Source organism: Carettochelys insculpta, chromosome 3, assembly GCF_033958435.1.
Source record: "Carettochelys insculpta isolate YL-2023 chromosome 3, ASM3395843v1, whole genome shotgun sequence".
NCBI lineage: Eukaryota > Metazoa > Chordata > Testudines > Carettochelyidae > Carettochelys > Carettochelys insculpta.
In genome coordinates, this window is record NC_134139.1 from 211,840,365 (window position 1) to 211,853,538 (window position 13,174).

The following is a 13,174-nucleotide window of genomic DNA, read 5'->3' on the forward strand; positions in this document are numbered from 1 at the left end:
ACCAGAATCTCTTGTCTGGTGTTCCTTTTCTCAAACAGCACTCACAGCTTATCAGCACAGACAGGGAGCCCACATAGGCACCATGTCTGTTCAAGGTCTCTGGTTGCTTCAGGAGACCTTACTTTCCATAAACCTGTTGGAGCTCAGAGCCATCTTCAATGCTTGCAAGCATTTTCACAAACATATTCACAACACTACAGACAAAATACTCACAGACAACATTGCAATGATGTAATATATCAGTCATCAGGGCACAGCAAGATCTCTCTCCCGATGTGCAGAGGTGATCCCACTTTGGAATTGGTGCATTCATAGCAACATCACACTTGTGGCATCTTACTTATCTGGTGTCAACAACATCGCCGCAGATTCTCTGAGCAGACACTGCATCAGACCATGAATGGGAGCTTCATGAAGGGGTTCTCCACCTCCTGTTCCAATACTGGGGAACTCCTCTCTTAGACTCTATGCTATCTACCACAACAAAAAGTGCCATTATTACTGTTTCAGGGTGGGAATGGGCCATGGATCTCTGTGCGATGCATTCCTCCTCAAATGGAAGGGAGCTCCCCTTTATGTCTTTTTTCCTACCAGGCTCATACCCAAAGTCCTGCACAAGGTCAAGACAGATGGAGCCACCATCATAGTAGTGGCACCTGCTTGGGCACACCAACATTGGTTACCCTTCCTCCAACAGATGTCCCCATGCCCTCCCTACCACCTCCCTGCTCTTCCCAACCTCCTGACTCAGAACTGGAGATCTCTGCTCCATCCTTGAATACACACCCTACATCTCACGGCATGGCTCCTAGTTGGCTCAATGTGTCTGAACATCCCTGCTTGACACAAGTCAAAGAGATTTTATTTCATAGTAGAAGGCAGAATACCCGAATCACTTACCAGTCCAAATGGCATAGATTTGTTGCTCATTGCAACACACAGAATCTCACGCAGCTCCTCTGTATGCAATCCTTGGCTACATTTTACACTTAAAAGAGTTTGGTTTGGGATTAGCTTCTCTAAAGGTGCATCTCATGGCAATCACTGCCTTCAGTCACCCCGATGAGAATTTTTCAGTGTTTGCATGTCCCACGATTTAAGAGGTTCTTTAAGGACTTACAAATCTGAATCCTCCTCTAAGGCCTGTCCCCCTTCCATGGGACTTGGACATAATACTAGATGTGCTAATGGCACCACACTTTGAACCACTGGCTATCACCTACTTGCAAATGATGACCATGAAAGTTGTCTTTTTCCTCGCCGTTACATCGGCCTGTAGAGTAGCAAATGAGTAGCAAACACTATTTAAAGTCTTTTCCTCCCAGGGTGGTTAACCTTCAGCTGAACTGGCAGGCCAGCAATGTTCTTGGGGTCCCTCTTTCTGGCTTGGTCAGGACATTTCACAGGCTCAGGGTGATGAAGGCCCAGGAAGAGTGGTGGGGAGGGGCATCATAATGGCAACACTTTCTTCAGAGGCGTCCCTCATTCTTTTGTACTTTTCCTACCAAATCTTTCTTTTAATGCCCCTCAGAGGGAGTACTGGGTGGAATAGCCCATTGCCTCATTACTGTGACAACCGGTTAGGCCTAGTGTCTGACATACCAATTTTGGCTAAGTAAGTTTCAGCTATGGAGCTCCTCTTCTCAACAAGCAAAACTTCAATACAGTTCTTTAAGTTCAGGTTGGCCATTTTCTTTAGAGCTGGTCAGTTGTTGTGATGCCTTTTTGCACTGCTTCCCCTCAGAAACTGTTGGCGTAGGTTCAGTGGAGCCAACAACCTCCACAGGCTCCTGGGCAAGGTGGCAGTGCATGGGGGGCTGTTTCCCTGCTCCCAAAAGGGGCAGGGCTGAGGGCAGCTGGCCCTCAGCACAGCCCAGAGGGCAGCATGCCCCTCCCCTATCCCTTAGTGCTGCCCACAGCATGCCAAACAATGCTCTGGCAGCAATTTAAAGGGCCCGGGGCTCTAGCCTCTGCCACTACCACTACTTCATCAACTGTGGCAGCCAGAGCCCTAGTCCCCTTTGAATCATCAGGCCCTGGGGTGACTGCAGTCAGCTGGCCTAGATAGGTTATTATAACCTCGAGTAAATTTAATGCAGTTCAGCTCACAATTCATGTACATTTATAGGCCCAAAGCCATAGCACCTCCCGGTGGGGACAGGACCTTGGGCTTGAATTTATCCCCCCACCCTATTCTTTTGGGTATCTGCACGGAGGTGGAGTTATGCCAAGCCCTGATGAGAGAGTCAGAGAAGAGAAAAACTGTAGTAAAAACTTATTGCCAAGTTTATACTGCCCTGAAAAGTAGGTTATCGCCCTCTGCTGATTTTATGTGAGCAATGCTCTGTTTCTGAGCCAGTCCTGACATCAGAAGTATACTGGAGTTCACTCTCCTGGGAGGGAACTGGGGAAGAGGTGCTGGAGTTACTAATGGTTAAAAAATTAGCACCTATTTACAATCACTAATTACAAAGCCAATCACTTCTGCTATTATAAAATAACTGGAAGTGCGAAAAACATGTACACAGAAAAGTTTACATGTGTTTGTACCACTAGCTGCAGTTTAATTGTAACTATAATTGCTACTTTTTAGCGGCACAGACAGTATGTGTAATTTAAACGACAGCTTTGGATGCAAATTTTTCACTCATAACAAACAATATCATTGTTATGTGAGCACAAAAATCTGTGCTTTATTAAATTTGGTAATATCTCTGCATTAGACTCTGACAATGGCTCACATCCCCCTGTCTGATCTGACTTTTTAACTCTTTTGATCCATACTACTGATAATGGGCCATTTCCACCTTGCTGAATAGACCTTGTCAGCTCTGGCCCTCCCTTTTACTGGGACCCCACTCTCTAAATACCCCTCTGAAACCCTCCCCTCCAATGCATCTGATGAAGTGGGTCTTTGCCCACTACAGCTTATGATCCAAAATATCTGTTAGTCTGTAAGGTGCCACAAGACTTCTTGTTGTTCTGCAAGCTACAGACTAACATGGCTACCTCTTTGATATCAGAAGTATGGATGCTCAGTCAAGCAAGCTGTTAGCAAAGAACCTTTAACAAAATATAGCTTCATTAGGAAGAGAGGGTGATAGCACACAGCTCCATTTTCAAATAGAATAACAAAGATTTGGTAGGAGAAGCTAGTTTAAAATAACAGAAAATATTACAAACTTCTCTAGAGAGATCTTTAAAAACATGAAAGCAAACACCAGTGCTATTGTGTGGATTTTCTTTTTTTAAATAATCAGCTTCAGCGTAGGATGCACAACTAAGTTCTTTTAAAATTACAGGTTTTTTCACTACTCCTATTTGGGTTACAAATAACAAGCAGTCTTGTGGCACATTAGAGCCTAATATATGTACTAAGTCATGAGCTTTTATGAATAAAACCCACTTTGTCAGAGGAAAACGGAGAGAAAAAACTGAATACAGGGTTTATATAGTGGGGGGAGCACGAGAAAAAAGGGCTAGCTGTCACTAGGAGGACAATTAATGAAGCAAGTTAAGCAGGCTGTATCTCATTCCTGCAAATATCAGAGGTGTGAAAATTGCCCTTGTAATGCATAAGATAGTTAAAAGTGTCAAATTTGCAAATGAATTCCAGTTCAGATGTCTCCCTCTGTAATTTTGTGGTAACAGTCTCTTGTAGAAGAATGGCTACTTTTAAATCTGTTATTGAATATCCAGGGAGGTTAAAGTGTTCCCCTACAGGTTTATGGGTGTTCACATTCCTGATGTCATATTAATATCTGTTCCATCCTTTGGCTCAGAGACTGTCCACTATGTCCAATATACATGGCGGAGGGACATTGCTGGCACCTGATGGTATATGTCACATTAGTAGAACTGCAGGTCTATGAGCCCCCGATAGCGCGGCTGATGTGGTTAGATTCTGTGATGGTGTTGATTGTGTAGCTATATGGACAGAGCTGGCAACGGGGTTTATTACAGGGATAAATTCTAAGGTTAGTGTTTCTGTGGTGTGGTGTGTGGCTGCTGGTGAGTATTTTCTTGTGGTTGGGCAGGTGTCTGTAGGAGAGGACTGGCCTGTCACCCAAGGCATATGAGAGTGAGGGATTGTTTTCCAGGAAAGGTTGTCAGTGATGCAGTGGAGGAGTTTAAGCTGAGGATTATAGGTGATGACAAGTGGTGTTCTGTTATTTCCCTTGTTTGGCCTGTCTTGAAGTAGGTGACTTCTGAGTATTCATCTGGATTTGTCAATCTGTTTCCTTATTTTCCTTGGTGAGTAATTAAGTTCTAAGAATGCTTGATAAAGATCTTAGAATCATAGAATCATAGAAGAGTAGGACTTGAAGGGACCTCGAGAGGCCATCAAGTCCAGCCCCCTGCCCTCATGGCAGGACCAAGCACGTTCTAGACCATCCCTGAAAGCCATCTATCTAACCTCTTCTTAAATATCTCCAGTGATGGAGATTCTACCACCTCCCTTGGCAATTCGTTCCAGTGTTTGATCACCCTGACTGTTAGGAACTTTTTCCTAATGTCCAACCTGAACCTCCCCTGCTGCAATTTAAGTCCATTGCCTCTTGCTCTATCCTCAGAGGCAAGGAAGAACAAGTTCCTTCCCTCTCCCGTATGATACCCTTTTAGATACCTGAAAACTGCTATCATGTTCCCCCTCAATCTTCTCTTTTCCAAACTAAACAAGCCCAATTCTTTCAGCCTTTCTTCATAGGTCATGTTCTCTAGACCTTTGATCATTCTCGTTGCTCTCCTCTGGACCCTCTCCAATTTCTCCACAACCTTCCTGAACTGCAGTGCCCAGAACTGGACACAATACTCCAGCTGAGACCTAACCAGTGCAGAGTAGAGCAGAAGAATGACTTCTCGTGTTTTGTTCACAACACACCTGTTAATGCATCCTAGACTCATGTTTTCTTTTTTTTTGCAACAGCATCACACTGTTGACTCATATTTAGCTTGTGGTCCACTATAACCCCTAGATCCCTTTCTGCTGTACTCATTCCTAGGCAGTCCTTTCCCATTCTGTATGTGTGACACTGATTGTTTCTTCCTAAGTGGAGCACTTTGCATTTGTCCTTATTAAACTTCATCCTGTTTACCTCAGCCCATTTCTCCAGTTTATCCAGATCCTTTTGAATTATGACCCTATCCTCCAAAGAAGTTGCAACCCCTCCCAGCTTGGTATCATCTGCAAACTTCATAAGTGTACTTTCTATGTCAATATCTAAATCGTTAATGAAGATATTGAACAGAACCAGTCCTAAAACAGACCCCTGAGGAACCCCACTAGTTATACTTCTCCAGCAGGATTGAAAACCATTAAGAACTACTCTCTGGGTACGGTTATCCAGCCAGTTGTTCACCCACCTTATAGTAGCCCCATCTAAGTTGTATGTGAGTAGTTTATTGATAAGTATATTATGTGAGACCGTGTCAAATGCTTTACTGAAGTCTAGGTATATCACATCCACTGCTTCTCCCTTATCCACAAGGCTCGTTATTCTATCAAAGAAAGCTATTAGATTGGTTTGACATGATCTGTTTTTAACAAAACCAGGCTGGCTGTTCCCTATCACCTTACCACCTTCCAATTGCTTGCAGATGATTTCTTTAATGACCTGCTCCATTATCTTTCCTGGCACAGAAGTTAAGCTGACTGGCCTGTAGTTTCCTGGGTTATTCTTGTTCCCCTTTTTATAAATGGGTACTATATTTGCCCTTTTCCAGTCTTCTGGAATCTCTCCCGTCTCCCATGATTTTCCAAAAATGATTGCTATAGGCTCAGATACCTCTTCTATCAGCTCCTTGAGGATTCTAGGATGCATTTCATCAGGCCCTGGTGATTTGCAGACATCTAATTTTTCTAAGTAAATTTTAATTTGTTCTTTTCTTATTTCAACTTCTAAACCTACCCCTTTTTCACTAGCATTCTCTATGTCAGGCATTCCTTCAGATTTCTCAGTGAAGACCGAAACAAAGAAATCATTAAACATCTCTGCCATTTCCAAATTCCCTGTTACTGTTTCTCCCTCCTCACTGACCAATGGCCCTACCCTCTCCTTGGTCTTCCTCTTGTTACCAATGTATTTGTAAAAAGCCTTCTTGTTTCCCGTTATGCTTGTAGCTAGCTTGAGCTCATTTTGTGCCTTAGTTTTTCTAATCTTGCTCCTGCATGCTCGTGTTGTTTGCCTATATTCATCCTTTGTAATGTGTCCCAGTTTCCATTTCTTACACGATTCCTTTTTTATTTTGAGATCATGCAAGATCTCGTGGTTAAGCCAAGGCAGTCTTTTGCCTTGTAGGTTATTGTCTCTGTCAGTGGGATTGGAACAGATATGGTTCTACCTTAGGGCATGGCTGTAGAAAATGGATCATGTGATGTGGCCTGGATGGAAGTTGGAAGTGTGAACAGCAGTCAGTGGGTTTCTAGTGCAGTGTGGTGTTTATGTGACCATCACTGATTTTTGCTGAAGTGGATCTTTTGTGTGGACTGATCCAGACTGAAGTTGATAGTGGGGTGGAAATTGTTGAAATCCCTGTGGAATTCTTTAAGTGTTTCCTTACCATATGATGATGTCATCAACATAGCATGAGTAGATGAGTTGTGCTAAGGGATAGAAGTAGAGGAAACTTCGTTCTAGATCACCCATAAAAATGTTGGTATACTGTGGAACCTTGCAGGTGCAATTTGTTAGTCTCTAAGGTGCTACAGGACTGCTTGTTATTGTGAAGCTACAGACTAGCATGACTACCCTGCTGAGTCTCTTTGGGTTAATAAATTGCATTTGAGGATGCAAGGATTTCTGGGTATGATTTCCAGGAGCGAATGCTGACTACTTTTGAAAGTATCCCACTTTACATAACCAATATATGCACAGTCAGCACCCCATAGGCAAACCACTTGAATTCAAATGGTAGGGCCCACATGTTAACCATCTGCTCCAGCACTGGGCATTCCTCCCACAATCTGAACCACTTGGAGACATCCCTGCACATATCACCTCCATATTGGTGCACATGACGAAATTCATTCCGCACCTGAATGTTAAAAATTAGAGCAAATATTGTCTGAGTGCCAGGTCCTCTCACAGACCCGGGAGTAGGATGGGGAAGCCCCTGGCAGGGCTGAGGGCCTGGGCTTCTCACATGGATGCCAGGAAATATTCCTTCTAATCTTTTCCATCCATGTTTGGACTTTTTCCATCCATGTGCAAAATAAAAATTGTATGTGCATCAAGACATATGCAAATGTGCATCACAATTAGAAACAAAATATAGCTGTGGGTGCTCTGCTAATTGGCTGGGCAGCATTTGAATCTCTCCTGAGCAGCCACAAAGGTGTACAGCTTACAGGGAACACTGATGTCAGGCTGGGGGTTGAATGGAGATGCCCCTGTCAGAGCTGATGTCCAGGCTCTCTTATGGGCATGTCAGACTTGGGGTTAAATGGAGATGCCCCATCACTCAGCTCAGGCTCAGTCGCTCTCATGGGTTTTTTATTCTCTGGGGCAGGGTGAGGTCCATACGCATACTAGCCCTGATCACAGTGGGTCTCTCTTGCAGGAATGATAAGATTGAGGGCTGGCACTCTACCTTCCGCCAGGTGGCTGAGCAAATGCAGAAGCTGCAGGAATCACACGAAGCCTTCATCCTCAATCCTGCTGTGGGAGTAGGTAACAGGTCCCACCTGCCTTTGTATCCTCTCCATAGTGCTGCCTGGAAATCCTCTTCAGGCTGGGCTCTTCCTCCATGAAGGGCCACCCCTGACACTGAGGCAGAGGGTCTGGTGAAACAGGGCCAGCCAGCCAGTAGGATTGGTCACAGAAGACTCAGGGAGAGAGGGTGGGATGGAGAAAGGGCTCAGCATCAGGGTTGCCAACTGCTGAAAAATGTTTTCATGGACAGCACGTACAAAAGTCTGGACAATCAAACATTTTTACAGACACATTCTGATGTAATATTAAAGATGGCTCAGAAGTGAACAACAGTCAGTGTTTTTATTGACGTAGCACAACAGCAGTGTTATTATGCTAGTTTAATGTATAGTAAACCCTCGTTCAATGGACAAATGGGGGGAAGGGGTGTCCATTAATGCCAAAAACCCATTATAACCAAACGGTTATACTGTATGATGATGCACTGACCTTCCCAGATCATCACTCACTCCTGTCCTCTGCCCCTACTCTTCCCTTCCCTCCTCCTGCTCCATGTGTCCCCTCATGCCTCCATCTCCCTTCCAATTGTCAGGAGAGGAGCTGAATGCCAGCCTGGCTTCTTCTACCTCCTGCAGTTCTCAGCGCTATGGGTCCTCCAGCCCCCGGCTCCAAACCACCCACATGAAGGTAAAGCATGGCTGCCCACAGCCTGTCAGTGGGCAGCAGCCCTCAACGCCATGGCTGATGCTCAGTGCCATTGCAGGCAATGGGGGCTGGGCGCCAACATCCTCCACACACATGGGACTAGAGGAGGAGAGCTCCTGTGCCCTGTGACAGCCTGCCTCCACCACCCCAGCTCCTCTGGGCATGGTGGCCCCAGCTGCTGCAGCAGTCCCTCCAGTTCTGGCAGTCCCAGCCACTCCATCAGTTCCACCTGTCCTGGCAGTGGCTCCGGTGAGTCTCTGGCATTTACTGGGAAGGGGGGCATGGTGTGGCTGGCACACAGCATCCTTTATGTCTGAAGTCCATTATATCAAGGTCTGCTAAATCGAGGGTTTACTGTACTTACTAGCCACATCAGCACCCTCCAGTTCTCCAGTTTGTGATCATGTTCTGCAGCAGCCACACTGTCCGCCATTGCTTTAGTCATTTATCCAAGTCCAATTTTGGCAGTCACTAATCTTGCCAGCATATGAGTGGACAGTTTATCTCTTATATGTAAATGACCACACACTTGTATTTTGGTCCACTGTATCCTGGCCATCACCTACCCCTAGCTGCAGAAGCCCATCAGTTTCAGGCATAAAGGACTGGTCACAGAGTGGGGGGTTAGCCGGCAAAGACATGTCCACACAGTTTCTGCAGTGCCGGCATCCCCTTCTTCTGGCATCGAATTCTCAAGTGGCTATGGTAAGGAGCTTCAGGATAATGCAGATAAGCAGCCATTTGCAAGCCCAAGAAGCTCACTTTGTATAGTTCTGCTGGCAGCAGCGCTGAGCAGAGATTGGTGTAGACCCAGCCTAAATGATTTTATGGATTTTTACAGACAGCTCCAATTTTACCTGTGTTTTTTTTTAACTGTCCATGACTTTACTGACAGTTGGCAACCCTGCTCTGCAGAGCCTGGGGTGGAGGGCCAAGACTTCTGTGATAAGAGCAACCCAGCTCCGACTCCAAGTGGACCTGGTGTCTGGATCTGATACCTCTGAGTGTTGCATCGGAACAGGCTCAGGACTAGGGTTACACCTCGTCCCATTGGCACAGCAGTAGCCAGAGGTGAACGTAAGCAGGAGTGTCCCAGCACACAGCTTGGCAAGAGCTGGCTGAGCTGTGCTGAAAGTGAGCAAGGAGCTCTTTAAAGTGCTGGCTGGGCCCCAGGCTGCAATAGGACAATACCTGTAAGAAATGTTGTTACTTTTACCCCTGGTGATAGCATAAGTGCAGATAGCTCAGGTCTCTACCATGGGAGCAGCAGGGGGCTTCTGCTGCTAGTGGGGCTCTGTAGGCCTCCAGCAATGGTAATGTACAGAAGCCTGTGGGGGAATACTTCAATCTCCCTGGACATTCAGTGGCAGATTTAAGGGTGACAGTTCTGAAACAAAGAAATTTCAAAAATCAAATGGAGAGAGAGAAATCTCTGAGCTGCCATTTATTCGCATATTTGACTCCATTAACCAAGGATTAAGCAGAGACTGGGAGTGGCTCACAGATTACAAAAACAGCTCCTCTTCCCTGTGCGTTAATATCGCCCCATTAGACGCTGACAAAGGCTCACATCCCCCTGTCTGATCTGACTTGATTTTTCCTCTTTTGATAAGTACTATTGATACTGGGCCATATCCACCTTACTGAATAGAACTTGTCAGCTCTGGCCCTCCCTCTTACTGGGACCCCACCTTTAAATACCTCACTGAAACCTCCCCCCCGCACTTATGCATCTGATGAAGCGGGTCTTTGCCCACGAAAGCTTATGCTCCAAAATATCTGTTAGTCTATGAGGTGCCACAGGACTTCTTGTTGTTCTTGAAGCAATTTTTTGTTAACTAGCTCATGCACAAAAGATGCCTGGGGGGTTTTACGGTCTCTTTTAAAGGAGCTCAGCCAGAAGACAACAGGAGGAGATGAGGCAGGCAATGGAAGATAGGCATGGTGGCATTATCGGGGGAGCCAGGCGAATGGGAGCAAATCTAGGGTGCCCTGCTGGCACTGGAAGACAGCTCTGCCTTCAGCCTTTCAGCATTACTCTTGTGATCTGTGTGAACAAAGCAGGATGTGGAAGGGCAGCCCCACTGGCGCGAATTCTGGGCAGCACAATCAATGGGGCCCCTGCCTTCTCCCTCGGACAGAGCCACAAGCCCCCTCCCCGCACACCCAAAGAAACCCCAAGTGCCACCCCTCCATCAGTAGACCCCACCCCCCGTTGGTTGAAACCCCATCCCCCACCTGCCTGGAGGTGCCCCCTTCCCACCCTCCATCTCCTCTCTGCCACACCATCAACACTGACCAGGTCTGTTCCTGTGCCCAGCTCTGCCCCTTCCCCTCCAGCCCACCTTTGCCCCACAGCAGTCTTGTGCCCTTTCCCACCACTCAGCTCTTTTCTCCCAACTGTCGCTGCCTAGCTCTGTATTTCCTAGGGTGACCATCTGTCCCATATTGGGCAGGATGGTCTCGCATTTGGGGTGCCAAAAAGGCATCCCTACTTATTTTTTAAAAGGGACTAATTGTCCCATATTTGGGCCCTACCCCCGGCTAACCTTCTCTGGAGGCACAGCTGCTGGTTGGAGTTCTTCTGGAGTTCTCCTGCTGCGGCTTCCCCAGGTCTAGGGGGGCGCTGGAAGCTGTAGCCTCCCAGGGCTCCTGGTTCTCCAGGGCTGGCAGTGGGTGGTAGCTGCTGCTGCTTTCCTGGTGCTCAGCTTCCCTGGGGCTGGGGTGGGCCAGCAGCTGCTGCTTAGGCAGGGCTTCTGGGGAGCACTGGGGGTGTTGCTTCCCTGGACTCATGGGGAGTGCCAGCGGCTGCCGCCTCCTTCCTGGCTCCCAGGGACTTGGTGGAGCTACCCCTCTCACCATAGTTCCCTGTCCCATATCTGAGGCAGGGAAATATGATCACCTTAGCGTCCCCCCACAGCACTCTTTTCCCTTCCCAGCTTGTTTTCTCCACCCCCTCAGTCCTTGCTCCTGCAGTTCCTATCTCTGAGCTCAGTCCCTCCTTTTCTTTCCAGCCTGCACCCCCATTCTGTATTCTTAGCCCAGCTCTCCCCTCTCATTCACATGGTTACAACCTCTGGGCCCCATCCTGACCTGCAGCTCCATAAATCCAAGCCTTGAGGCTCCCTGCAGCTCTACTATGCTGCTAAAGCACAACTATTTAAAAGGGCCTGCGACCTGGGCAGGGCAACAGTGGCAGCAGCAGCCCTGGGCCCCCTAGCAATTGCCCACATGCCTCCCTCTGTTGGCAGGCTTGGGGAGAAAGCTAGAACTGTATGTAGAGGTCACAGTAGAAATTGAAGGGATTTGACATTCTAGTGGGGTCCTCTCTATCCCTCTTCTCAGATGCCTTAGAAACCTTGCATGGTATGGCTACACAGCAGTGTTATTGCAAAATAAGAGGTTTTCTGTAATAGCTTATTTTGAAGCCACACACAAAATAGCCCTCAGCTATTTTGGAATAGTGTCTACACACAATAGAGCCTGTTTAAAAATAGAGGCATTGGACACACTGGCTACGTCTGCACTACAACGGTCCTTTGAAAGAAGTTCCTCCAGAAGATCTCTTCCAAAAAATCTTCTTTTGGAACATCACAGCCACACACAAAAAGTGGATGGAAAAATCAATCCTCTTGTTCACAGAGAGCAGCCACACAGCCCCAGCCGCTCTTTCGAAAGAATGGGCCAGAAAACACCACATCTGGGGACAAATGGCCTGCAAGCCCTTCTGGGAGCTCCAGCCAGGGGCTCACTTAAAGGACCCCTCCCAAACACCCTCTCCCTGCACATGCTGAGGCCTGCCTTGCTGCACAAAGCACAGCAGAGTTGGAGCAGGGACCAGAAGCTGATAGCTGTGGATGCACAGCAGCACCCAGTCCGGCACCACAGCCACACAGTGGTTGGGCTGCTGGCCATGGTGATTGCGGCTGCCCTCCAGCTCCTCTGGTTGGAGGAACACACACCGGAGGCTGAGGAGCCCAACCCCCCCAAGATCACTCCACCCCTGGGCAATCAGGCATCTTTGGAGCCACCCCACCAGTTCAAAATGGTGGAACTGGCTGGTGATGGCGAATGAGACAACATGCAGTGGATCCAGAATTTCTGCAAGAGAAAGGAGACATTTCTGGAGCACTCCACCTGGCTCGTCCCCACTCTTCGATGCCACGACACCAACATGTGGCCCACCCTCCTGCTGGAGAAGCGAGTCAACATCATGACATGGAAGCTGGCCACCCTGGGCAGCTACCACTCCATGGGACAGCAATTTGGGGTGCACAAGTCAACCATGAGGGCTGTCCTCGTGGAGGTGAGGCATGCTTGGTTCACAGACCCAGCAAGGGGATGAGGGAGGTGGCCTGCAGGCAAGGGGGACCCTTGAGGACCAGGATTGCTGTGTGAGGGATCGGTTTGGGGGAGCAGGGAGGCCTGTCCCCAGGGGACCATGCTGTCCCATCCTTACACAGGCCCACTGACCAGGGTGACTTCATGGAGGGGAATGCCCAGAGGGCTCAGAGAGGAGAAGAGGGATGAGAGGGGGCAGGGGCCCCACTGGGACCAGGGGCACGCCTTCACATGCTCATGAACATATTTTCTCTCCATCCCATGCAGGTCATGAGGGCAAGCAACTCCATCCTTCTCCAAAGGGTTGTCTGTACTGGGGACCTGGATGTGGCCATCACCAGATTTGTAGCCCTTGGCTTCCCCCTGTGTTTCAGCACCATCAATGGCACCCACATTGCCATCCATACCCTGGACCACAGTGCAGCTCACTATATTAAAAGGAAGGGCTACCACTTGGTTGTGCTGCAGGCCCTGAT

General features: G+C 47.8%; 1 protein-coding gene across 1 annotated transcript in view; it reads left to right on the plus strand.

Annotated features, from left to right (window-relative positions):
- Positions 1-13,174, plus strand: part of GCKR (glucokinase regulator) — a 105,105-nt gene that overhangs the window by 52,500 nt on the left and 39,431 nt on the right. Inside the window, exon 2 of the mRNA XM_074989168.1 lies at positions 7,510-7,666. Coding sequence (XP_074845269.1) covers positions 7,510-7,666 — 157 coding nt within the window. The remainder of the gene's footprint in view (positions 1-7,509; positions 7,667-13,174) is intronic.